Source organism: Nomascus leucogenys, chromosome 6 (assembly GCF_006542625.1).
Source record: "Nomascus leucogenys isolate Asia chromosome 6, Asia_NLE_v1, whole genome shotgun sequence".
NCBI lineage: Eukaryota > Metazoa > Chordata > Mammalia > Primates > Hylobatidae > Nomascus > Nomascus leucogenys.
In genome coordinates this window covers 51,823,882-51,851,759 of record NC_044386.1, presented here as the reverse complement: position 1 = coordinate 51,851,759, position 27,878 = coordinate 51,823,882, and the positions used below count along the sequence as shown (strand labels likewise).

The window sequence follows — 27,878 nt, the reverse complement described above, 5'->3', positions numbered from 1 at the left end:
TTAGAGCCCACCCATGTAATGCCATTTAACTTAATTACTTCTTTAAAGATCATACCTCCAAATACAGCCACATTGTGAGGTGTAGTAGAGATGAATTTACTTCAACACATGAATTTTGGGGAAGATACAATTCAGTTCATAATAGGTCTGTAGAAAATTCTTCTGCCCTTCATCATGTTCATTGTTTGAATGCTGTGGTCATTTCGTTTTTTGTTTCTTATGTTTGAATTAATTTGATTTTTTATATAACTAGCAGGAGATTCTTACCTGTGTGTATTCATAGGTGGTTTCTCAGCGTTGTTTTCAAGTATTTACCTCTCAAAGGCTCCCTCCATAAAGTATAAAACATTTTCTTATAAAAGTGATTTGGTTAGTAAAAACTGACATTAAGCAGTTTTAAAAATCAGATAACATTTAGATTGAAATATTTACAAGAACTATGTGAAAACAGTTAATAGCTTCTGGTGGTTAATAATAATAATCTTATAAAAAATGCTGGGAGGTCATTCTAGGAACATGAAACTATATTTCTATACCTTAGTTTTAAACTCTAGTACTTAAATCTCTTGATAAATGTTCTAGGATAGAGTTTTGCTTTCCTTTAGCTTTTCAATCCTACCATTTTCACCTACACACACACAGTGATTCACAAACAGGTTTTCCTTGATTAATGTTCTCTGAGAAATTAAATTATTTCTAGATTTTAACCTAAATAATATTATTTGCTAATTAAATGTAAGTAGTATTCTAAAAGCAGTTTAAAACATGTATGGTCCAAGTATAGTACATACATGGTATGACTTTATTTCTGTGACATTTCAGTTTTCCATAATAATTCTATTGATTATAAGATATTTGGCTCTAAATTTAATAAGTAATTAATTATGGTATAATGAAATTTTCAGAAGAAAATAAATAACATTTATTTTAACACATGGGTACTGCTACGGCATGCTTTGTAAGAAAAAGAACTACCAATATTTTTGGATGGAATAAATAAAATACTGCAACCCCAAAATTTTAGAAACCAAAACAATGATCAATATTTAAATGATATATTCATACCTGAACACCAAAGAAAAATGTTATTCCCTAGATCTTCTTTAAATTCATCATTAAAGAGGTAACTCGATTCTGGAAATGCTTCATGGAACGTTGTATATATGGCTTGTGCCAAACAATCAGGATATATCTACCAAAATAAAATCATATTAGATTAATTTTATATTTTTAGATTTTAATATATGTCAGCTGTCAAAGAAATTATTTTTTAAATTTGCCTTACAATTTATTAACCAAACAAAAATTCACCATTTTTTAAATTCTAAAATCACATTTATATAAATTAATGTACATCACTATGCCTGAAAGCTAAATTTTAACTGGAATATGTTTCAGTAAGGAGCAATGCCACACTCTCCACTCCCTCCAACCACCTGGAAATTAAATTTCTTTGGTTTCCTTATGATTTTAAATTTTAGTTTTTAAAACTAGTTTTACATTTATTTAATATTTTTAACTTTTATTTTATATTCAAGGGTACATGTGCAGGTTTCTTATATAGGTAAATTACATGTTAAGGAGGTTTTGTGAACAGATTATTTCTTTTTATAAACATTTCATATATATATGTATATAGATAGATAGATAGATAGATAGATAGATAGATAGATAGATAGCACATTTTCTTTATCCACTTGTTGGGTGATAGGCATTTAGGCTGGTTTCATATTTTTGCAATTGCAAATTGTGCCGCTATAAACATGCATGTGCAAGTGACTTTTTCATATAATCTCTTCTTTTCCTCTGGGTAGATACCCAGTAGTGGGATTGCTGGATCAAACGGTAGTTCTACTTTTAGTTCTTTGAGTAATCCCCATACTGTTTTCCATAGTTGTTTTATTTGTTTACATTACCACCAGCAGTGTAAAAGTGCTCCCTTTTCACCACACCCATGCCAACATATATTATTTTTGGATTTTTTAATTATGGTAATTCTTGCAGGAGTAAAATGGTATCATATTTTGATTTTGATTTGTATTTCCCTAATAATCAGCGATGTAGTGCAGTTTTTCATATGTTTGTTGGCCATTTGTATATCTTCTTTTGAGAATTGTCTATTCATGTCTTTTGTCCACTTTTTAATGGAATTGTTTTTTTCTTGCTGATTCGTTTGAGTTTCTTGTAGATTCTGGATATTAGTCCTTTGTCAGACGCATAGTTTGCAAACATTTGCACCCACTCAGGAGGCTGTTTACTCTGCCAATTGTTTCTTTTGTTGTGCAGAAGCTTTTTAGTTTAATTAAGTCCCACCATCTGTTTTTGTTTTTTTTTGAATTTGCTTTTGGTTTTTTGGTCATGAACTCTGCCTAAACCAATGTCTAGAAGAGTTTTTCCAATGTTATCTTCTAGAATTTTTATGGTTTCAGGTCTTAGATTTAAGTCTTTGAGCCATCTTGAGTTAACTTTTGTGTAAGAGACAAGGATCCAGCTTTATTCTTCTACATGTGGTTTGCCAATTATCGCAGAACCATTTGTTAAATACGGTCTTCTTTCCCCACTTTATGTTTTTGTTTGCTTTGTCAAAGATCAGTTGGCTGTAAGTATTTGGCTTTATTTAAGTGTTTTCTATGCTCTTCGATTTGTCTACTTGCCTATTTTTATACTAGTACCATGGTGTTTGGGTAACATAGCCTTGTAGTATAGTTTGAAGTCGGGTAATGTGATGCCTCTAAATTTGTTCTTTTTGCTTAGTCTTACTTTGGCTTTGTGGGCTTTTTGGTTCCATATGAATTTTAGAATTTTTTCTAGTTCTGTGAAGAAAGACGATGTTATTCTTATGGGAATTGCACTGAATTTGTAGGTTGCTTTTGGCAGTATGATCATTTTCACAATATTGATTCTATCCATCTGTGAGCATGGGATGTGTTTTTATTTGTTTGTCTCATCTGTGATTTGTTTCAGCAGTGTTTTATAGTTTTCCTTGTAGAGGTCTTTCACCTCCTTGGTTAGTTATATTCCCAAGTTATTTATTTATTTATTTTATTTATTTATATTTGCAGCTGTTGTAAAAGGGACTGAGTTCTTCATTTGATTCTCAGCTTGGTTGTTGTTGGTGTATAGCAGTGCTACTTATTTGTGTACATTGATTTCATATCCTGAAACTTTAGTGAATTAATTTGTCAGATATAGGAGCTTTTTGGATGAGTCTTTAGGGTTTTCTAGGTATACAATCATATCAACAGAAAACAGTGACAGTATAACTTCCTTTTTACTCATTTGGATGCCCTTTATTTCATTCTCTTGTTTGATTGCTCTGGCTAGGACTTCCAGTATGTTAAATAGAAGTGGTGAAAGTGGGCATCTTTGTCTTGTTCCAGTTCTCAGGGGGCAATGCTTTCAACTTCTCCCCATTCAGTATAATGTTGGCTGTGTATTTGTCATAGATGACTTTATTACCCTGAGGTATGTCTCCTCTATGCCAATTTTGCTGAGGGTTTTAATCATAAAGTGATGCCGGATTTTGTCAAATAATTTTTCTGCATCTATTGAGATAATCACATGCTTTTTAATTTTGTTTTTGTGATGTATCACATTTATTGACATATTGATGGTATGTTAAACCATCCCTGCATCCCTGTTATGAAACATACTTTATCGTGGTGTATTATATTTTTGATATGCTGTTGGAATCGGTTAGCTAGTATTTTGTTGACGATTTTTGCATCTATGTTCATCAAGAATATTGGTCTGTAGTTTTCTTTTTTTGTTATGTTCTTTCCTGGTTTTGGTATTAGGGTGATCCTGGCTTCATAAAATGAATTAGGGAGGAGTCCCTCTTTCACCATCTTTTGGAACAGTTTCAGTAAAATTGGTACCAATTCTTCTTTAAATGTCTGATACAATTCAGCTGTGAATCTATCTGATCCTCAAATTCTTTTTTGGCAATTTTTTTATTACTGTTGCAATCTCAGTACTTGTTATTGCTCCGTTCAGAGTTTCTATTTCTTCCTGATATAATCTAGGAGAGTTGGATATTTCCTGGAATTTATCCATCTCCTCTAGATTTTGTAATTTGTGTGCATAAAGGTGTTCATAGTAGCCTTAAACGATCTTTTGTATTTCTGTGGTATCGGTGGTAATGTCTCCCATTTTGTTTCTAATTGAGCTTACTTGGATCTTCTATTTTCTTGCTTAATCTTGCTAATGGTCTGTCAAATTTGTTAATCTTTTCAAAGAATCAACTTTTTGTTTTGTTTGTCTTTTATACTTTTTTGTTTCAATTTCATTTAGTTCTGCTCTGATCTTTGTTGTTGATTTTCTTCAGCTGGGTTTGGGATTGGTTTGTTCTTGTTTCTCTAGTTCCTTGAGATGTGACCTTAGATTGTCTATTTGTGCTTTTTTAGGCTTTTTGGTATAGACATTTAATGCTATGAACTTTCCTCTTAACATGGCTTTTGCTGTGTCCCAGAGGTTTAGATAGGTCATGTCAGTATTATTGTTCAGTTCAAAGAATTTTAAAATTTTCATCTTAATTTCATTGTTCACCCAAAGATCATTCAGGAGCAGATTATTTAACTTCCATGTATTGGTATCATTTTGAGGGTTCCTTTTGGAGTAATTTCTAATTTTATTCTACTGTGGTCTGAAAGAGTACTTCATATAATTTTGATTTTCTTAAATTTATTGAGACTTGTTTTGTGGCCTATCATATGATCTCACCAGAAGGGAGCAGGAGTAGCTAGCTATTCTTATATCAGACAAAATAGACTTTAAAGCAACAGCAGTTAAAAAAGACAAAAAGAGACATTTATATAATGATAAAGCAATCAGTCCAACAGGAAAATGTCACAATCTTAAATTTATATGCATCTAACATAGGAACTCACAGATTTGTAAAACAATTATTACTAGGCACAAGAAATTAGATATACAGCAACACAATAAAAGTGGAGGACTTCAATACTCCACTGACGACACCAAACAGGTCATCAAGATGGAAAGTCAACAAAGAAATAATGGACATAAATTATGCCCTAGAACAAATGGACTTAATAGATATTTACAGAATAGTCTACCAACAACTTCAGAATATACATTCTTTTCATCAGCAGATGGAATTCCAGTACTATGTTGAACAACTGGTGACAGTGTGTATCCTTGTCATGTTCCAGATCTTAGAGGAAAAACTTTCAGTTTTTCCCTATTCAGCATGATACTAGCTCTGAGTCTGTCATATATGGTTTTTACTATGCTGAGGTATATTACTTATATCACCAATTTTTTGATAATTTTTATCATGAAGGGATATGGAATTTTATCAAATGCTTTTTTTCAGCATCAATTGAAATGATCATATGGTTTTTATCCTTCATTCTGTTAATATGATGTATCACACTGATTGATTTGCATATGTTGAACCATCCTTCCACTGCAGGAATAAATGCCACTTGGTATTGATGAATGATCTTTCTAATGTACTGTTGAATTTGGTTTGTGGTATCTTGTTGAGGATTTTTGCATCAATATCCATCAGTGTATACTGGTCTGTAGTTTTCTTTTCTTGATGTGCCTTTGTCTAGTTTTGGTATCCAAATAATACTGCCTTGTAGAATGAGTTTGGGAGTATTCCCTTCTCCTCTCTTTTTTTGAAATAGTTTGAGTAGAATTGGTATTAGTTCTTCTTTGAATGTTTGGTAAAATTCAGCAGTGAAGCCAGCAAGTCCTGGGCTTTTTCTTACTGGGGTACTTTTTATTATGGCTTTGATCTCATTACTTGGTTTGTTCAGGATTTGAATTTGTTCCTGGTTCAATCTTGAGAGGTGGTAGTGTTTAGAAGTCTGTCAATTTCCTCTAGATTTTCTAATTTATTGGCATACAGTTGCTCATGGTAGCAACTAATAACCCTTTGACTTTCTGCAGTATCAGTTGCAATGTCTCCTTTTTCATTTATGATTTGTATCTTGTCTTTTCTACTTTGTCTGGCTAACGATTTAGAAAATCTAACAAGTTAGATTTTTCTAACTTTTCAAAAAACTTGTTTTATTAATCTTTCTTATCATTTGTTTTCATTTCAATTTCATTTACTTCTGCTCTGATCTTTATTATTTATTTTCTTCTCCTAATTTTGGGTTTGGTTTGCTCTTGCTTTTCTAATTCTTTAAGACACATTATTAGACTGTTTCTTTGAAGTTGTTCTTTATTGATGTAGGCACTTACAGCTATAAATATGCCTCTTAGTACTGCTTTCACTCTATTCCATAGATTTTGGCATGTTGTGTTTCCACAGTCATTTGTTTAAAGAGATTTTTCAAATTCTTTCTTAATTTCTTCATTGACCCACTGGTCATTAGGAGCATATTGTTTAATTTCCACATGTTTACTTTCAAAATGTCTTCTCGTTATTGATTTCATATATATTTTTAAATTGTTATATCCTCTTGCTGAATTGACCCCTTTATTATTATGTAATAACCTTCTTTGTTTCTTCTTATAGTTTCTGTATTTAAGTCTATTTTGTCTGATGTAAGTATAGCAATTCCTCTTTTTTTGGTTTCCATTGGCATAGAATACCTTTCTTCATACCTTTATTTTCAGTCTATGTGTATCTTTATAGGTGAAGCGTGTTTTTTGTCAGCAACAGAACAATGAGTCTTGTTTTTTCATCCAATCAGCCAGTCTTTTAATTAGAGTTTAGTCCACTTACACTCAATATTATTATTGGTAAGTAAGGGCTTACTTCTGTGATTTTGTTACTTATTTTCTTGCTCTGTGGTCTTCTCTTCCTTCTTTCTTTGCTCCTGTCTTCCTGTAGTGAACGTGATTTTCTCTGGTGACATGCTTTAGTTTCTTGCTTCATATTTTTTGTGTATCTACTGTATGTTTTTTGGTTTGAGGTTACCATGAGGCTTGCAAATACTATTTTAAAACCCATATTTTAACCTGGTAACAACATAATACTATTTCCATAAACAAACTAATAAAAACTCAATGTTTTAAATTTGTCCCCCAACTTTTTAACTTTTTGTTGTTTCTATTTATATCTTACTGTATTATGTCTTAAAAAGTTGTTGAAATTATAATTTTTGAGTGGTTCCTCCTTTATTTAGTCTTTCTACTTAGGATAAGAGTAGTTTACACACAACAGTTGCAGTATTTTAATATTCTGTGTTTTTTCTGTGTACTTACTATTACCAGTGAGTTTTGTAAATGTAAGTGATCACTTATTGCTCATTAATGTTTTTTCTTTCTGATTGAAGTCCTCCCTTTAGCATTTCTTGTAGGACAGGTCTGGTATTGCTGGAATCCCTCAGCTTTTGTGTGGGAATATCTTTATCTCCCCTTCATGTTTGAAGGATATTTTTGCCAGATATACTACTTTAGCATAAATGTTTTTGTTCCTTCAGCACTTTAAATATATCATTCCATTCTCTTCTGGCCTATAAGGTTTCCACTGAAAAGCCTGCTGCCAGATATATCGGAGAATTATTGTATGTTGTTTCTTTCTTTTATCTTGCTGCTTTCAGGATCTTTTCTTTATCCTTGACCTTTGGGAGTCTGATTATTAAACATCTTAAGTAATCTTTGGGTTAAACCTGCTCAGTGTTCTATAACCTTCTTGTACTTGGATATTGATATTTTTCCTTGTTTAAGGAAATTGTCTATTATCCCTTTCAATAACCTATCTACCCCATCTCTTTCTCTACCTCCTTTTTAAGGCCAGTAACTCAGATTTGCCCTTTTGAGGCTACTTTCTAGATCCTGTAGGCATGTTTCATTGTCTTTTATTCTTTTTTCTTTTGATTTCCTTGTGTGTTTTCAAATAGCCTATCTTCAGGCTCACTAATTCTTTCTGCTGCTTGATCCATTCTGCTATTTAAGGACTCTGATGCATTCTGCAGTGTGCCAATTGCATTTTCAGCTCCAGAATTTCTGCTTCTTTTTATTTCTATCTCTTTGTTAAATTTATCTGATATAATTCAGATTCCTTCTCTGTGTTATCCTGAATTTATCTGAGTTTCCTCAACACAGCTATTTTTAAATTTCGTCTCAAAGGTCACATATCTCTGTTTCTCCAAAACTGGTCCCTGGTGCCTTATTTAGTTAATTGCTGAAGTCTTTTCCGGGATGTGTTGATGCCAGTTGATGTTCTTTGGTGTCTGGGCATTAAAGAGTTAGGTATTTATTGTAATATTCACCGTCTGTGCTTATTTGTAGCTGTGCTACTTGGGAAGGCTTTCCAGATACTTGGAAGAGCTTGGGTGTTGTGATATAAGCTGTATCTACTTTAAGGGACACCCCAAGCCCAGTAACACTGTGGTTCTTGCAGACTTGTGGAGGTAATTCTCTGAATTACCAGGCAGAGACTTTTGTTCTCCTCCCTTACTTTATCCCAAACATACAGAATCTCTCTTTCTGTTCTGACACCTAAAAATGTAGGTAGACTGACACAAGCACTCCTGTGGCTATCACCATTATGACTGCTTTGGGTAAGACCTGAAGCCAGAACAACGCTGGGTCTCACTGAAGGCCTGCAGCAATCACTCCCTAACTACTGTGTATGTTTGCTCAAGGCCCTGGGGCTCTACAATCAGCAAGTGGCAAAGCCAGCCAGGCCTGTGTCCTTCCCTTCAGGGTGGCGAGGTTCCCCAGGCCCCTGGTAGGTCCAGGTGTGCTGCCTGGCAGCCAGAGACTAAAGAAAAAAACCTTAGAGCTGGCACTCAAACCACAAGATGCAGTCCTTCCTACTCTTCCCTCCCCTTTCCAAAGGCAGAGTCATCTCACCCTGTAGCCACTGCCACACCATGCTATGAGGAATATTGCCAGACTATCAGCCAATGTTCCCTTAAGGGCCACAGGCTCTTAAATCAGCTCTTGTTGAATGCTGCCTGGCCTGGGACACAACCTTCAAGGAAGTCGGCTTCTCTCTGGCCCAGGGCAGGTCCAGAAATGCTGCCCAAGAGTCAAGTCCTGGAACTGGGGACCCCAAGAGCCCACCTGGTGCTCTCCCCACCTGTGGCCATGCTGGTACCTAAAGCCAGCAAGTCTCAGAGTATCACCCAGGGCCCTCAATGTAGTACTTGGGTATTGCTGCTAGTTATTCAGGGCTCAAGGGCTCTTCAGTTAGCAGATGATAATGCTGCCAGGATTGGGCCCTTTCCTTCAAGACAGTGTGTTCCATTTTTGCCCAGGATTGTCTAGAAATGTCATCTGGAAACTAGGGCCTGGAATAAGGGCCTCACATCTCTGTCTGATGCCCTATCCGGCTGCGGCTGAGCTGGTATCCAAGACGCAAGTCAAAGTCCTCCCCACTCTTCCCTCTCCTTTCCTCTAGCAGAAGGAAGCGGTCTTTTTTGGAGCTGTGAGCTGTGCAGCCTGGGATTATGAGAGAGGTGATGCCAGTACTCCCTTGGCTGCCCCTACTGATGTGTCACTATGTTGTGTGCACACGCTAGTCCATTGTCTCTGGACCTCGTTCAGTAATAGGTCTTGCTTAAGAGTCGCAGTCCTTATGGCCTAGACTTTCAGATTTACTTGGAGACACAGAATGTGTAGCCCTCTGTGGCAACGTTTGCAGGTTCTCAAGTTCTGACCACTGGGATCCACAATTCCCCTCTGTCTAGGGCTGGTTTAAATGCTCCCTCCGTGGGCCAGTATCAGCTGAGTTTGGCGCGGTTTTCTTTCTGCTCTAACAGGACAGCACTGAGTTAACTGCCTCACAATGTTGTGTTCTTTCCCCAGCACCCAGAAATGCTCTCTGCACTACACTGCCACTGCTAGGGGTTGCGTAGGGGTGGTGTTGGTGATTCCAGACTGCTTTTCCTATCTCTTCAGTGCCTCTTTCAGTGACATGAAGGTAAAACTAGGCACTGTAAGTACTTGCCTGATTTTTGTTTTTTATGAAGGTGTTTTTTTCTGTGTAGATAGTTGTTAACTTGGTGTCCTTGTCGAGGGACAATCAGTGAGGTTTCTATTCTGCCATTGTGCTCTGCCTCTGCCTGTTTTATCTTAAACTAGAATAGCAACTTCTGCTTCTTTTCTGTTTGCTAGGTGGATTTTTCTCCATCCCTTTACTTTGAGCCTCTGGGTATCACTGTATGTGAGATTGGTCTCTTGAAGACAGCATGCAGTTGGGTCTTCTTTATCCAACTTGCCACTCTGTCCCTTTCAATTGAGGCATTTAGCCCATTTACATTCAAGGTTATTATTGATATATGCAGATTTAATCCAGTCATTGTGTTTTTAGCTGGTTATTATGCAGACTTCTTTATGTGATTGTTTTATAATGTCGTTGGTTTAGTGGCCAGTAAAAACCTTTCCTTTCCATATTTAGCACTCTCTTCAAGACCTCTTATAAAGCAGATTTGTTGGTAGTGAATTCCCTTAACATTTGCTTATCTGAAAAGAACTATTTCTCTTTCAATTATGAAGTTTAGTTTGGCTGGATATTAATTCTTGTTTGGAAATTCTTTTAAGAATGTTGAATACAGGCTGCCAATCTCTTCTGGGTCGTAGGGCTTTTGCTGGAAGGTCTGCTGGTAAATTGGTGAGGTTTCCTTTGTAGGTGACTGCCTCTTCTCTCTAGCTGTCATTAATGTTTTTCTTTCATGTCAACCTTGGAGAATCTGATGACTATGTGACTTGGAGATGGTCTTCTTGTATAGTATTTTGCAGTTCTTCACAGTTCTTGAATTTGAATGTTGGCCTCTCTAGTGAGGTTAGGTAATTTTTCATAAACAATATTCTGAAATGTTTTCCATGCTGCTTGCTTTCTCTCCCTCTTTCAGGGACGTCAAAGAGTCATAGATTTGGTCTCTTTACATAATCCCATATTTCTCGAAGGTTTTGTTCATTCTTGTTCATTGTTTTTTCTTTGTATTTGTCTGACTGGTTGATTTCGGAGAATCAGTCTTTGAGCTGTGAAGAGTCTTTCCTCAGCTTGGTCTATTCTGCGTTAATACTTGCAACTGTATTCTGAAATTCTTGAAGTGAGTTTTTCAGCTGTGTCAGTGCTGCTTCTTTTTAAAAATGGCCATTTTGTCTTTTACCGCCTGTATCATTTTATTGTATTCCTTAGAATTCTTGGATTGAGTTTCAATGAATTCTTTTTAATCTGTATTCTAAATTCTGTATCTAGAATTAGGTTATTATTGATGCAGATTTGACCAGCTCATCGAGTCTTGACAAGTGACCCAGGAACCATTTCATCCTGATTAAGAACCATTGTTGGGGAACTAGTAAAGTTGTTGGGAGGTAAGCAGTCTATCTTTTTGAGTTCCCAGAGTTCTACTTGTTCCTTCTCATCTTTGTGAGCTGATGTTTCTTCAATCTTTAAAGTTGCTTTCTTTGGATTTTTTTTCTTTTATCTTACTTGATTTTGTCAGGGGTTTAATTGTGGTATAAGGTGGGTTCAGTTTACTGACTTTGTTTCTGAAAGAAATTAGAAGGCTATACAGCTCAGCTCAGCACCCCTGGGCAGGGTGCTGTAACTCTGGAGAGCTAGTATCCTGCCCCAGCTTTGTTCCCAGGCCTCTTGAGGTTAGAAATCTGCTGTGCTGGTGGGCTAAAGTGTTCTTGGGCCACAGGCCACAACACTCTGATGTGTGCTGCCAGCAAAAGCACTTCATCAGACAGGGGCCATTCTGCTGGAACTCTTGATGGCCAGGCACTGTTTGCCACTGCAAGAGCTTTAATGTAGGCTCCCGGGAGGCAACCCATTTGGGCATCCAATGCCATACTGCAAGCAACCATGGACAGGCTGGACGCAAGGAGAGGCTGACAGACAGCGAGGCACTCAGGTCAGACTGGCCCATCTCCCAGGCAAGGATACCCTGCTCTGTTCAGGTCTGACAGTTCCCCTAAAATGAAAGTCTCCTAGGGTAGCATGGCAAGCCTTCAGGTATGGGCATTCCTGGTTGTGCTCCATCACAGACATTCCCGCACTAATCCCTCTGGCCTCTGCACAGGCTACAGTCCTGCCCCAACATATCTCCAACCAGCTCTCCCTGCTAGCTCAAGTGTTCATAGGGGTCATGGGTCCTTTGATGCCAGGATTCCAGAGGTCCCTGGTGAGAGTGAGTTGCCCCTTGCCTGCTCATCTCACCTCTTCCTCAGGAGTCACTGGGGCCAGGAAGAAGTCCTTGTGCATGGTAGCCCCATGCAGAGTTCCCATATTCCTCCCCCTCTATCCCAGCATGTGTATTCTCCCTCCATCCACTCTCAGTGCCTTCCCTCTGATGATATGCTTAGAGTGCATCAGTCTTCCCAGTGTCCCAGTCCCTTGGTAGCAGATATTCCTCCTGGCTGCATCTAGTCAGCCACCTTAGAAATTATTATTTATTTCATGAAATATACTGTCTTTTTTTCTTCTTATAACTTGGTTTTGGCCATTTTATTACTTCTTTGTACCTTTAATTGAGGGACATAAACAAGTAAGAGTTGAAAATCCAGTCAATCTGACAATGTTTTGGAAAAAAACTTAATTCAGATAGAGAATCAAATGAACACTTAAGGCTTCATAATTGTTCATTTCACTTAACTTTGCTGTTGCTATCCTCTTTTAGAAAGTCATGTACAGAGGAGTTTAAGATGACAGACGGGAAGCAACTAGTATACACTGCTCTCATGGAGATGAAACAAAGTGGTGAGTAAATACTAGTTCCTCAAGTGGATTATCAAGGAGATCCAATGAAGAGTCACCAAGGAAGCAACAGGACCAACAGGGAACAAAGAGGAGTGAAGACAGGCAGCTGCCCACCCAGAACTGATGTAGAGTAGAGGAAGCTCCCTAATGCAGGGAAAGGTGAGTGAGTGAGAGTCCTGAGGGGATCTACACTTCTGTGATAGACCTTTGCAATACCGGACATGAGAGATATTCCTGACCCCCAGGAGCCTCCAGATTGAGATAGAGAGCCACCTAGAGTCTTTGCAGAAGAACCATTCAAGCCCACATGGAGCCCTACAGGCCTTGAATCCCTGAGTAGTCCAGTGCCATCTGCTGTAGCCCCAACAGAGGCTGCAGCCATGGTGCTAAGAAGCAGCCAGACTGCCCCACTGCTCCTCATTACACAAGGCTTGTCAGCATGGGTTTCCAGCACAGTGGCCCCATCCCTACCTGAACCTGGGTGGTCATGGCTCTGAGTTTCTCCAGGAAGCACCCAGGCTGCAGACTATGTGACCTCCTATCCCCACTGCTCCTCACCTGGCAGGGCTTGCTGACTTGGGCTCCTAATGCGGCAGCACCAACTTTGCCTGAATATTGTGGGTGGTCACAGCTCTGCATTTCTCCAGGAAGCACCCAGACTGAAGACCGTGTGAACCCTACCCACACTGCTCCTTGCAAGGCAGGGCTTGCCAACCTGGGCTCCCAGTGCAGCAGCCCTGGATCTACCTAAACACCTGTTGTCAGTCACAGCTCTGCATTTCTCTGGGACAAAACTCCAAAAGGTAACAAACAAGGCTTGGCACCTTTGCATTGTTCTGACAGTGAAGTCTAGCACTGCTTGGGTAAGAGTGAAGTGCAAGTGTGCCATGTGCCCCACAGCTGCCAGTCTCCATTGCTCCAGCTGAGGGATCTTCCCCTCCTCAGTGAAAGGCCCACTGCATAGCCACTCTTACCCTACTTGAACATTTCATCTGCAGTCCACAGCCATTCTGAAAACCCAACTCCCACAAGTTTGTGATATTCCTTTTGGTTCCCCCCACCTAAGTGTTCCGCCTGCCCCTGGTTTCCACCATGTAAGCATTTTACCTGCCACCACCTAAGAGTTTGGCCAGTGACCCAGGGACCAACCCGCCACTCTTCATCATAACCAGCACTTGAACTCTGGGTTAGCCTGATTCGGGCACAGCCCTTTCAGGACTCATACCCATTGCTCTGCAAGCCATCTAGGAGCCTGGAAATTACCTACGTACCCTACCCCTACCCTGTTCCAACTCTACAGGCACTGGACCACTTCCCCAGGGCCTGAAGTCAGGCTGACCTAACCAGCCACCACCACCAGAACCAAAACTCACTCATGTGGGCCCAAAGGTGGAGACCCCCCTGCCCACCTACCATTTACAAGCAGCAGCAGTACTGTCACACTGACAAAGAGGTGAGCCATAAAACTGTCTGTAACAGGTTCAGAGATTAAATTATGCCCTGAAACCACTCTCACAGACAGTCATAAAACAGGCATTTATTGTGGCTCTCAACCTCATTGTAGTCCGGAGATAGACTAGAATATGAATCTAAACTAGGAGTCATGAGCCCTGGAACAACTGTGTAATAGGAAAACAGATCAAGTGCCTGCCTATATAGGACAGGAAGCTGGTGCAAACATCTCAACTCCCTGCAAAGTCTTTAGTGCACTTCATAAGGAACTCCTCCCATTAACCCTCATCAGGGCAGGTGCCTGTGCTTGCCATTTGGGTATTTGTGGGAAAGCAAGGGGCTCCAGCTTGATGCAGCTGTGTCTCTCCAACCCCACAGAACAGGAAACTTACAGCACCAGGTACTCCAATGTTGAGTCCTTCACTTGAAACAACAGAGAGCACCTCAATAAACAAAGATCAGGTACATACCTACCTGCTTATGTTGCAACTGGCTCTCACCTGAAAGCACCACTGACCAACTTGTAGGTCAAACTGCACAGCTCAATATAAAACCAGCCCACAGAAGTGCATAAGGCAATAGAAGCAAAGCTAAAACACCATAAGGCAATAGAGGCAATACCAAAAGACCCACCCACTCCTCTCCAGATGAGCAGGAACTAGCATAAGAATTCTAACACTATAGGCTGGGTGAGGTGGCTCACACCTGTAATCCCAGTACTTTGGGAGGCTGAGGCGGGCAGATCACGAGGTCAGGGGTTCAAGACTAGCCTGACCAACACGGTGAAACCCCATCTCTACTAAAAATACAAAAATTAGCAGGGCGTGGTGGCACGTGCCTGTAATCCCGGATACTCAGGAGGCTGAGGCAGGAGAATCACTTGAACCTGAAAGGTGGAGGCTGCAGTGAGCTGAGATTGTGCCACTGCACTCCAGCCTGGGCAACAGAGCGAGACTCCAAGACTGTCTCAAAAAAAAAAAAAATTCTGACACCAAAAATATCTGAATATTGCAACACCACCAAAAGATCACTCTAGTTCCTCCGCAATGGCTCCTGACCAAAAAAGAAACTCAGAAATGACAAGTATGAATTTAAAGCATGGATTGCAAGGAAGCTCAATGAGATTCAAGAAAAGATTAAAAATCAACACAAAGAAACTTCTAAAGGAATCCAGGAAATGAAGGAAGTGCTAAACATCATGAAAATAAATCAATTAGAGCACTGGAAATAAAAAACTCACTGAAGAAATTTCAAAATACCACTGAAAGTTTTATCAATAGTCTAGACTAAGCAGAAGAAAAATTTCAGAGCTTGAAGATCAGTACTTTGAACTAACCCAGTCAGACAAAAATAAATAAAAAATAATTAAGAAAAATGAACAAAGTATAAAAAAAATGGGATTATGTAAAGCAATGAAATCTATGAATTACTGGTATTCCTGAAAGAGAAGGAGAACAAGTTCACAACCTGGAAAACATATTTGAAAAAATAATTCAAGAAAAATTTCCTAATTTTGCTAGAGAGGTAGACATCCAGATTTAAAAAATCAAGAGAACACCTGCCAGATACCATACAAAACGAATATCATGAAGGCATATAGTCACCAGAATGTCTAACGTCAATGCTAATAAAAGTATCTTACAGCCACCTAGAGAAAATAGTCAGATTATGTATGAAGGGAATCTCATCAGGCTTACAGCAGACTTATCAGCAGAAACCTTTCAAACCGGAATAGATTGGAGGTCTATTTTCAGCACTGTCAAAGAAAATAAATTCCCACCAAGAATTTTCATATCCCACTAAACTAAGCTTCGTAAGTAAGGGAGAAACAGAATATTTTTCAGACAAGCAATCAATAAGGTAATTTATTACCGCTATACCAGCCTTATAAGAGATCATTAAGGGAGTTCTAAATGTAGAAACAAAAAAATGACACCTACTGACACAAAATTAAACTTAAGTATATAACCCACATACCCAATAAAGCAACTACATAGTAGAAGATAGAAAACAATAAGATAAGAACTTCACAATAGAATCAAAATCTCACATATCAATACTTACTTTGAATGTATACGGTCTTAATGCCCCACTTAAAAGGAAGAGTGGCAAGTTGACTTGAAAGACAAGACTCATCTATCTACTTTCCTCAAGAGACTCATCTCACATATAATGACACCTACAGCCTCAGGGTTGGAGAAAGATCTACCATGCAAAGGGAAAACAAGAAAAGAGCAACAGTAGCTATTCTTATAAGATAAAACAGACATTTAACTGATAACAGTAAAAAAGGACAAAGAAGGCCCTACATAATGATAAAGGGTTCAATTCAACAAGAAGCCTTAACTTTCCTAAATATATACACATCCAATATTGAAGCACCCAGATTAATAAAACAAGTACTTATGGACCTATGAAAAGACTTAGCCACACAATATTAGTAGGAAATTTCAACGCCCCACTGACAGCATTAGACAGATCATCGAGGCAGAAAACTGACACAGAAGTCCTGAACTTAAATTCAACACTTGATCAGTTGGACCTAATAAATATCTACAGAGCACTCCACCCATCAACTAGAAATGTGCATTATTCTCATCTTCACATAGAACATACTCTAAGATCAACCACATGCTCAGCCATAAAGCAGGTCTCAATAAATTCAAAAAAAGTTAAATAATACCACAGTGAAATAACAACACAAATCAATATCAAGAAGATCTCTCAAAACCACAAAATTACATGAAAATTACACAACTTGCTCCTAAATAATTTTTGGGTAAACAACTAAGTTAGATACAAATAAAAAAAATATTTGGAATAAATGAAAATAAAGACACAACATATCCAAATTTCTGGTATGCAGCCAAAGCAATGTTAAGAGCAAAGTTTATAGCACTAAACACCTACATAGAGAAGTTACAAGTATCTCAAATTAACAATATAATATTACACCTAAAGGAACTAGAAAAATAAAAACAATATAACCCCAAAGCTAGTAGAAGACAAGAAGTAAGTAAAATCAGAGCAGTTCTTAATGAAGTTGCGACCCAGAAATCCATAAAAAGGATCATCCAAGCCAAAAGCTGATTCTTTGAGAGGATAAACAACACCAATAGACCACTAGCTAGATTAATAAAGAGAAAAAAAGAGAAGATCCAAATAAACACGGTCAGAAATGACAAAGGAGATATTACAACCAATCCCACAAAAATACAATAGATTCTCAGAGACTATTATGAACAACACTACACACACAAATTAGAAAATCTAGAATAAATAATAAATTCCTAGAAATATAAAACTTCCCATGACTGAAGCAGGAAGAAATTGAATCCCTGAACAGACCAATATCAAATTCTGAAGTTGAATCAGTAATAACAATAATAATAATAATATAATAATAATAACCTACGTACCAAAAAGAACCCTGTACCAGATGGATTCATAGTAAAATCTACCAGTTGAACAAAGAAGAGCTGGTACCAACCCTAGTTAAACTATTCAAAGAAACTGAGGAACCTTAGCGGGGCTTCTCCTCACATATTCTACCAAACCAACATCACTCTGATACCAAAATCTGGAAAAGACAAAAGGAAAAAAAAAACTATAGGCCAATATCCCTGATGAACACAGAGGCAAAAATTCTCAACAAAATTCTAGCAAACAAAATCCAGCAGTACATCGAAATGTGAATTCACCACGATAAAATAAGCTTTATTCCTGTGATGCAAGGTTGGTTCAACGTACACAAATCAACAAATGTGGTTCACCACATAAATATAATTTTTTTAAAAAATATGATAATCTCAATAGATGCAGAAAGAGCATTAGATAAATTCAACAGCCCTTCATGATAAAAATCCTCAAAAAATAATAAGAGCCGTCTATGACAAACCCACAGCCAATATCAAACTAAAAGGGCAAAAGCTGGGAGCATTCCCCATAAGAACCAAAAAAGGCAAGGATTCCCACACTCACCATTCCTATTTAACTAGTACAGGAAGTCCTAGCCAGAGCAATCAGGCAAGAAAAAGAAATAAAAGGCATACAAATAGTAAAAGAAGTCAAATTATCTCTCTTCACTAATGATATAATTCTATACCTAGAACAGTCTAAAGACTCTGCCAAAAGGTCTGTAAGACTGATAAACAACTCCAGTAGAGTTTCAGAATACAAAACCAATGTACAAAACTCAGTAGCATTTCTATACACCCATAATGTTAAAGCTGAGAGCCAAATCAAGAATGCAATCATATTTACAAAAGCCAAAAATAAAATACCCAGGAATGCAGCTAACCAGGGAGGTGAAAGATCTCTACAACAAAAACTACAAAACACCGCTCAAAGAAATCACAGATGACATGAACAAATGGAAAAACATTCCATACTCATGGAATGGAAGAATCAACATTGTTAAAAATGGCCATACTGCCCAAAGCAACCTACAAATTTAATGCTGTTCCTATCAAACTACCAATGCTATTTTTCACAGAAGTAGAAAAATCTATTCTAAAATTCATATGGAAACACAAAAGAGCCCAAATAGCCAAAGTAATCCCAAGCAAAAAGAACAAATTCAGAGACATCACATTACCTGACTTCTGACTATACTATAAGGTTACAGTAACCAAAACAGCATGGTACTGGTTCAACAGCAGACACACAGACAAACAGAACAGGACAGAGAAGCCAAAAATAAAGCTGCACACTTATAAACATCTGATCTTCAACAAGTAGACAAAACAAGCAATCAGGAAAGGACTCTCTATTCAATAAATGATGCTGGGGTAACTGGCTAGCCATATGCTGAAGAACAAAACTGGACTTCTACCTATCACCATATACAAAGATTGACTCAAGATGGATTAAAGACAAATATAAGATGTAATACTATAAAAATCCTAGAAGAAAACCTAGGAAGTACCTTTCTGGACATTGGCCTTGGCAGAGAATTTACGAGTAAGTCTGCAAAAGCAACTACAACAAAAACAGAAATTGACAAGCAGGATCTAATTAAACTAAAAAGCTTCTGCACAACATAGGAAACTATCAACAGCATAAACAGGCAACCTACAGAATAGGAGAAAATATTCACAAACTATTCATCCAACAAAGGCCCAATATCCAAAACCTATAAACTTAAGATTTAAGCATTTCAACAAAGAAGAAATAATCCCATTAAAACGTGGATAAAGGAAAAGAACAGCCAATTCTCAAAAGAAGACATACACGCAGCAAACAAACATATGAAAAAATGCTCAACATCACCAACCATTAGAGAAATGCATCAAAACCACAATGACGTACTATCTCACATCAATCTGAGTGTGCATTATTAAAGATTCAAAAACAATGGATGCTGGCAAGGCTGCAGAGAGAAAGGAATGCTTATGCACTGTTGGTGGAAATGTTTATTAGTTCAGCCACTGTGGAAAACAGTTAAGAGATTTCTCAAATAACTTAAAAAACAGAACTACCATTAGACCCAGGAATCCCATAACAACGAGTGTTTACTCAAAGGAAAATAAGTTGTTCTATCAAAAAGACACATGCACTTGTATGTTCATCACAGCACTGTTCACAATAGCAAAGACATGGAATCGACCTAACTATCCATCAATGGTGGACTGGATGAAGAAAATGTGGTATATATACAACATGGAATACTATACAGCTATAAAAAGGAACGAAATCATGTCCTTTGCAGCAACGTGGTTGCAGCTGGAGGCCATTAATCTAAGCTAATTAACACAGAAAACCAAATACCACACGTTCTCACTTATAAGTGGGAGCTAAACATTGAATACATATAGATATAAAGATGAGAACAATAGACATTGGGGACTACTAGATAGAAGAGGGAGGTGTTGGGGGTGAGGAGGAAAAACTCACTATACTATACTTACTACCTGGATGACAGGATCTTTCATACACTATACCCATGTAATGAACGTGCATGTGCACTCCCTGAACCTAAAGTAAATGTTGTAATTTTTGTAAATGATGCATATGAGCCATAGCAATAAAAAGTATATTTTTAAGTAACTGTAGGTTGTTTTCATGAGTTTATATAGTGCAATCAGTATTATTTCAATATTAAAACCATAATCAGAGGCCGGGCACGGTAGTTCACACCTGTAATCCCAGCACTTTGGGTGGCTGAGGTGGGCAGATCACAAGGTCAGGAGTTCGAGAGCAGTGTGGCCAATATGGTCTCTACCAAAAATACAAAAATTAGCCGGGGGTGCTGATGGGCACCTATAGTCCCAGCTACTCGGGAGGCTGAGGCAGAAGAATCGCTTGAACCCAGGAGGCGGAGGTTGCAGTAAGCTGTGATTGCGCCACTGAACTCCAGCCTGGGTGACAGAGTGAGACTCCATCTCAAAAAAAAAAAAAAAAAATCAGAAATAAACAAATATAAGGGACTACCAGTATCCTGTTAGCTTTCAAATCCCTAAACTATTAAATTTCTCTCAGGGAGTGACTCAACATAGAAAAACACAATATTTTTATATTAAAGACAAATCGATACAACTATTTGCATACTCTGCATTCAGATAAGTATTTATAATCACACATTAAGCCCATCACTTTGTAAAATTTTAGAATTAGAAGGTCTCTTACAAGTCATTGTGATAGACTGAATATTGGTGCAAAATATATACATGTTCTAATCCCTGGAACCTGTAAATGTTACCTTATAAGGCAAAAGCATATTGCAAATGTGATAGTTAAAGATCTTCAGTGGGGGTTAAGATTAAAGATCTTAACTTAATCCCCACTTAAAATAAGGAGATTATTCCATGGGCTCTAAATGTCATCATAAGTGTCCTTGTAAAAGGGCAGCTGAGGGAAATTTGACTATAGAAAATGAGAAAGCAATTCAAAAACAGAAGCAGAGATTGGAGTGATACAACCATAAGCTAAAGAATACTGGCAACCTCCAGAAGACAGAAGAGGCAAGGAATAGATTCTCCTCTGGGCCCTCCTAAAGACATTGGTCCTGCTGACACCTTGATTTTAGCCCTGTGAGACTCATTTGGGGCTTCTGGCCTCCATAGCTAAGAAAATTAATTTCTATTGCTTTAAGCCACTAAATATATAATTTTTACAACAGTAGTAGGAGACTAATACAGTCACTTAATCTATTAGTGCTCAAATTTGCTGGTAAGTGATGGTGTTCTTTTAAGATCTCCATGATTTTTCTTGGAAGTGAAGAGAAAAGGGAAAAACTCTATAATACATTGACATATTTAATTTTATTAAATGAGCCATGAGCATTTTTTTCTACCAGAAATGATCACATATTCTATTTGTGGTACACAAATTATACCAATGGTTAAAATTAAAATGTTGAATAAGGAGAATAAAGGGAACTTCTAAACATTTTCTATGAATATCCTGCCTTCAGGAGATGAAGGAGATTAAGTGTCAAACTATTTGGAAAATTTCTGAGAGAATATCATTGTGTGACGTTGGAAGAAAGCAAAGTAAAAGCCATACAAAATATATTTAAGTTCAGATTAATTTGTGCTAAATAGTGGACTGAAAGATAATTTTTTTCTTTCTTAAATATTAATACATTTATCTTCCTTAGGAAATATAAATAAGATGAGTTAATAGTAAGAAAACCCTCACTTATTTGAATTAGTTAAAAATAATTGAAATTATGGTCAATAAAAGATGAGATCCTGAAGGCAGGTGGCTCTCGCATATAAATGCATGGACAGGGAGTTTTAAAGGAAGACTTAGTGCAAGTCTAGGAGTCTAATCATTAAGCACATCTTGTCTGTTCTCAAATGAGGCTTTGCAACTTAATTAAACAACTTCTAATTTCTTCTTAGAAAAAGTTACTGAAAATCAGAACCCAGAAAAAAATCAAATCATGGTTTGAGAGAGGTTGTAAGTATAAGATTTATCAAAAGACACATCCATCACAAGTGAGAACATTTGGATCATAAAAGTAGAAACAGAAACTAAAGAATGGGGGATACACAATGTTACCACCATTTTATTCTTTGTCCATGTTTAAAAGCCTCTTATCTTTTTCTTAAGGGCCCTGTACTAAAACATGCTTGATTTCATAAAATCATGTAGGTGGATTAGGCACTCTCAGTAAATAGTTAAAATAAAAGCCATAGAAGAATAGGTTAACTGAAAGAATATGGGTAGCAGAAACAGCTGTTTTTGTGATCTTGAGACAATTTAATTGCAACATGCCTAATCATTAACTTTTTGCTGCAAATAAGAAAAAACCTGTCAGAACATCACTGTTTGATAACAATTTAAGAATCACTGTCTTAAAATAATCAAGATCTAATCAACCTCTTCATTTGATATACAACCCAGCTGTCAACCTGAGAGGCTGAGTGGCTTGCTGAGATCACCCAGGTAATCAGTAGTATATTCTGGACATGAAGCCAAGTATCCTTATTCCCAGTCTACTAGTGGTAGTTTCTTTCTATCAAACTTTACAAATGTGTTTGTGAGTAAGATAGGTCAAGATTAAATATAAATATTTGGCAAATTTGTGAATTTAGGCTTGTTCATATTTTCATCATGAAAGACACTTACCTTTTTATTTTGGGTATGGCTTTCTCATGAAAACATTTACAAACTCCAAAGTATTTACTATGATTTCTGATTTACAAATTGCTAATGCAACAAAGTATTTGAATATGGCTTGTGTTTTGAAATGCTAAATATTAAACTTAAAAATACCCAGTGAGATTCTTACCATCTCCATTTCACACTACCCAGGGACATTACTTATTTGAATAAATCCTGTCCATCAGTTAGTACAATAACAGAAAAGCACGGCAAGCATTTGATTCATAATTTTATGTATTGTACTTTACTGTAACAGGTGCTTAGTCCTTGGGCATAAAATAAACTTGTAAAGTCTGCTTAAACAGATCAAGATTCATTATAAAGTAAAAGAAAAGTCATAAATAATTTTGTAAGTAAACAGAAAAAAAACAGGAACATACATAGAATGACTCAGTAGTTTTAAAATTATTAATATGCAAACAAAGTACCTGTAGTCACTAAGGAGATTATGTAAGACCTTGATGCCAGGGAATACAATATTTTGAGGGGTTAATAAGAGCATAACTTTAAAAATATTACTAATATTCTACACCAACTTTGCTTTCAAAAGTAACAAAATATATTCTCATATGGGTTTAAATAAAATAACTATTTTTTCTATTTCATTCACTTTAAAAATAATTAGCATAACTGTTAATTTCAATGCTTACCTGAAAAAATGCATCCTTTCGACTTAGAGGTATGCTCATGAAAAGTGTCACATAACTTTCTGAAATTCTATCGAATAAGCAATCTTGGTTTTCTCTGTCAGGCTTAAAAAAATGTGTAAAATTAAAGTCAGTACTACAATTTAAAACTGGAATTTGTTTACGTGATGACAGCAATTTTATTTATTCTCATGAGCAGATCAATTGGTACAAGAGAATCAGCATGGGTTTTCGCATAATGCAGACCCAAATTTTAAAACTGGCTGTTACGCATTAGCTGTATTACCCTGGGCAAGTTAATTAAGTCCCAGGTTGCTCATCTGTCAAATGTAGGTAATATATACTTATCTTAAAGGCGTGTAGTAAAATTAAATAAGGACAGGGATCATATTTTTATAACTTTGTATTTCAAGGCCTTAGCACAGTACCTGGCAACAAAAAGCATGCAAACATTTGATGAGTTAATTATCCTTACATTCCAGGAATAAATCTCATTGGTTATGGTGTATAATCCTTTTAACATGCTGTTGCTTTTGATTTGCTAGTATTTTGTTGAGGATTTTTGTGTCAAAATTCACCATAAAAGATATTGGTAGTTTCTTTTTATTGTAGTGTCTTTTTGGGCTTTAGTATCAGAGTAATATCTTCTAACTCACAGGTTGAGTTGGAAAGTGTTTCCTCTTTAACTTTTTGAAAGAGTTTCAGAAGGACTGGTGTTTATTCTTCTTTAAATGTTGGTAGAATTCCCCAGTGACGCCATCTGGTACAGGGCTTTTCTTTGATGGGAGGTTTTTGATTACTGATTTAATCTCCTTAATAGTTACAATCTATTTAGATTTTCTATTTCTTTGTGATTCCATCTTGTTAGATTGTATGTTTCTAAGAATTTGTCTATTTCAACTACATTATTCCAATTTGTTGGCATATATTCATTTACAGCACTCTTATAATCCTTTTAACCTCCATAAAATTGAAAATATTGTCCCCACTTTTTTATAATTTTAGTAATTATAGTCTTCCCTATTTTTTAATAGTCATTCTAGCTAAAGGTTTGTCCATTTTGTTCTTCTCGGAGACAGAACTTCTAGTTTTGTTATTTTTTTTTCTGTTTTTCAATTCTTTATTTCATTTATCTCTGCTGCAATATTTATTATTTCCTTCCTTCTGTTAACTTAGGATTTAATTTGTTCTGTTTCCAGTTACTTAATGTGTGAGACGGTGTGGTTGATTTCAGATCTTTCTTCTTTGATTTTTAATGTTTTATTATTTTTAATTTATAAATCATAATTGTATTTATTTATAGGGTACCATGTATCATTTTGATGTATGTATACAATGCGAAATGATTAAATCAAGCTGCTTAATACATCCATTATCTCAGTTACTTATAATTTGTTGAGATGAGACATTTAAAATTTACTTTCTTAGCAATTTTGAAGTATATAATATAGTACTGTTAACTGTAGTGACTATGTTGTGCAATGGATCTCAAAAAGTTATTCCTCCTGTCTCACTGAACCTCTTTACCCTTTGAACATGTGCCCATTGCCAGCCTTCAGCCCAGCCTCTGTAACTACTGCTTTGCTTTCTACTTCTGTGAGTTCAACTTTTTTAGGTTCCACATATAAGTGAGATCATGTGATGTTTGTCTTTATGAGCCTGGCTAATTCCACTTAGCAAAAAGTTCTCCAGGTTCATTCAGGTTGTCACAAATGTTAGGATTTCCTTTTTTTAAGGCCCAAGAATATTCTATTGTGTACTTACACCACATTATCCACTCATTCGTTGACGGACAATTAGGTTGATTTCCATGATGGACACTTAGGTTGATTTCCTGTCTTAGCTATTGTGCTGCAATGAACGTGGACATAGATATATCTATTTGACATATTGATTTCAATTCCTTTGGATGTATATTCAGAAGTGGGATTACTGGAGCATGTGGTAGTTCTATTTTTAGTTTTTGAGAAATCCATACTGTTTTCCATATTAGCTGTAGTAATTCATATTTCCAATCGTATACAAGCATTTCCTTTTCTCCATGACCTCACCAAAACTTGTTATCTTTCATCTTTTTGATAACAGCCATGTGAGATAAAATCTCACACATCAAACAGTTGTGTGAGATGATATCCCATTGTGGTTTTGGTTTGTATTCCCCTAATGATTAGTGATGTTGAGCATTTTTTCAAATACTGTTCACATAGCTATTTGTCTGTCTTCCTTTGAGAAGTGTTTAGAGCCTTTGCCCATTTAAAAAATTTTATCAAATTATTTTATCAAATTTGAAATGTATTATTTATTGTGGTCACCATGCAGTATAATAGATCATTAAAACTTATTTCTCTGGTGTAAGTGAAACTTTGTACCTTTTGATCATCTCACCTTTCCCCATTCCTCCCCACCCTCAGCCTCTGATAACTACCTTTCTGCTGTTTCTATGAGATTGACTTTTTTAGATTCTACATGTAAGTGAGATCATACAGTATTTGTCCTTCTGTGACTGGCTTATTTCAGTTAGTAAAACATCCAGTTCCATCTAGGTTGCTGGAAATTACAGGATATCCTTCTTTTTAAAGGCTATATATATTTTTATATAATATAGAATATAGAATATAGAAATACAGTTAAATATATATTTAATATTACATATTATGAACGTATATAATTTATTATATTATTATGAATATATTTAATATTACATATTAAATATATATTATATATATTTATATACCAAACCTTCTTTATCCATTCATCCATTGATGGACATTCAGGTTGCTTTCATATCTTGGTTATTGCGATTAATGCTAAAATGAACATGAAAGTGCAAATCTTTTCAACACAGCAGTTTAAACTCCTTTGGATATAAACAGAAATGGGATTGCTGGATCTTACGGTGATTCTACCTTCAGTTTTTTTGTGGAAACTTCATACTATTTTCCAAAATGACTGTACTAATTTACTTTGTTCCTTTTAAAATCAGGTTGTTTTCCTGCTACTAAATTGTTTAAATTGCTTATATATTTTGGACATTAACCCTTAATCAGATGTATGGTTTTCAAATATTTTCTCCCATTCTACAGGTTCTCTCTTCAATCTATTGACTGTTTGCTTTGCTCTGCTGAAGCTTTTTAGTTTGATGCAATTCCATTTGTCTATTTTTTGCTTTTGTTGCCTGTATATTTGGCTTCATATTCAAAAAATCATTGTACAAACCAATGTCATGGAGCTTTTCCTCTGTTTTCTTCTAGTAGTTTTACAGTTTCAGATCTTATATTTAAGTCTTTAATTCATGCTGACTTTTGTATATGATGTGAAATAAGGGTTCAATTTCCGTCTTCTGCATGTGGATACTCAGTTATCCCAACAATTATTGAAGACTGTCCATTCTCTGTTATGTGTCTTGGCACCTTTGTTGAAAACCAATTAGTTGTAAATGTGTAGATTCATTTGGGGGCTCTCTTTTCTATTCTACGCGTATATGTGTCTGTTTTTATTCCAATACTCTGCTTTTTTTGGTTACTACAGCATTGTAGTATATTTTGAAGTTAGGTAGTGTGATACTTCAAGCTTTGTTCTTTTTGCTCAAGATTGCTCAGACTATTCAGGATCTTCTGTAGTTCCATATAAATTTTAGGACTGTTTTTTTCTATCTCTGTTTAAAGATCACTGGAATTTTGTTAGGGATTGCATTGATTCTGTAGGTTGCTTTGGGTAGTATAGACATTTTAATAATACTAATTCTTTCAATCTATAAACACAGGATATCTTTCCATTTATTTGTGTCATCTTCAATTTCTTTCATCAGTATTTTATATTTCTAGTATGCAGATCTCTCACCTCCTTGGTTAAGTTTAAATCTAAGTATTTTACTTTTTGTTATTACTACTGTAAACAGAATTGTTTTCTTGATTTCTTTTTTGTATAATTCATTGTTAGTGTACAGAAATGCTACTAATTTTTGGATGTTGATTTTGTATCCTGCAACTTAATTCACACAATATTTCTAACAGTTTTTTGGTGGAATCTTTAGGATTTTCTATATATAAGATGTTGTTACAGAGATATTTCACTTCTTCCTTTTCTATTAGGATACTTTTATTTCTTTATCTGGCCTAATTGCTATGGCTTTCTTCTTTTTTAATGTAAGAATTTACAGCTATAAATTTCCCTCTTTGCATTGCTTTTGCTGCATCTCATAAGTTTTGGTATGTTGTGTTTTTGTTTTCATTTGTCTCAAGTTATTTTCTGATTTCCTTTTTGATTTGTTCTTTGACCCATTGGTTGTTCAGGAACAATGGGAACTCAATATATTAACAATGGGAGTATAAAATTGTACATTCACCTGGAAAAACAATGTGACATTTTCTCATTAAGCTGATCATTTTCATACCAAACAACCCCACAATTCCTTTCCTTCTTTTATGTCTTATACCTTCTGTTTGAGAGCAGGGCAGTTTCATAGGCCTGTAGAAACTGAGGTATATAATATTTATGCTTGGGAATAAGCATTCCTCTTCTTT

At 36.2% G+C, this 27,878-nt stretch overlaps 1 protein-coding gene across 8 annotated transcripts in view; it reads right to left on the bottom strand.

The window, feature by feature from the left end:
* FAM227B (family with sequence similarity 227 member B) overlaps window positions 1-27,878 on the bottom strand; it is a 281,662-nt gene that overhangs the window by 202,982 nt on the left and 50,802 nt on the right. For all 8 annotated transcript variants that reach the window (XR_004030437.1, XR_004030439.1, XR_004030438.1 and 5 more), the window contains exons 10-11: window positions 23,359-23,460; window positions 1,066-1,192 (exon numbers count right to left, since the gene is read on the bottom strand). Coding sequence is in view for 5 of the 8 variants with exons in the window: in XM_030814111.1 (XP_030669971.1) it covers window positions 1,066-1,192; window positions 23,359-23,460 (229 nt within the window). In the remaining 3 variants the exon portion in view is untranslated. The remainder of the gene's footprint in view (window positions 1-1,065; window positions 1,193-23,358; window positions 23,461-27,878) is intronic.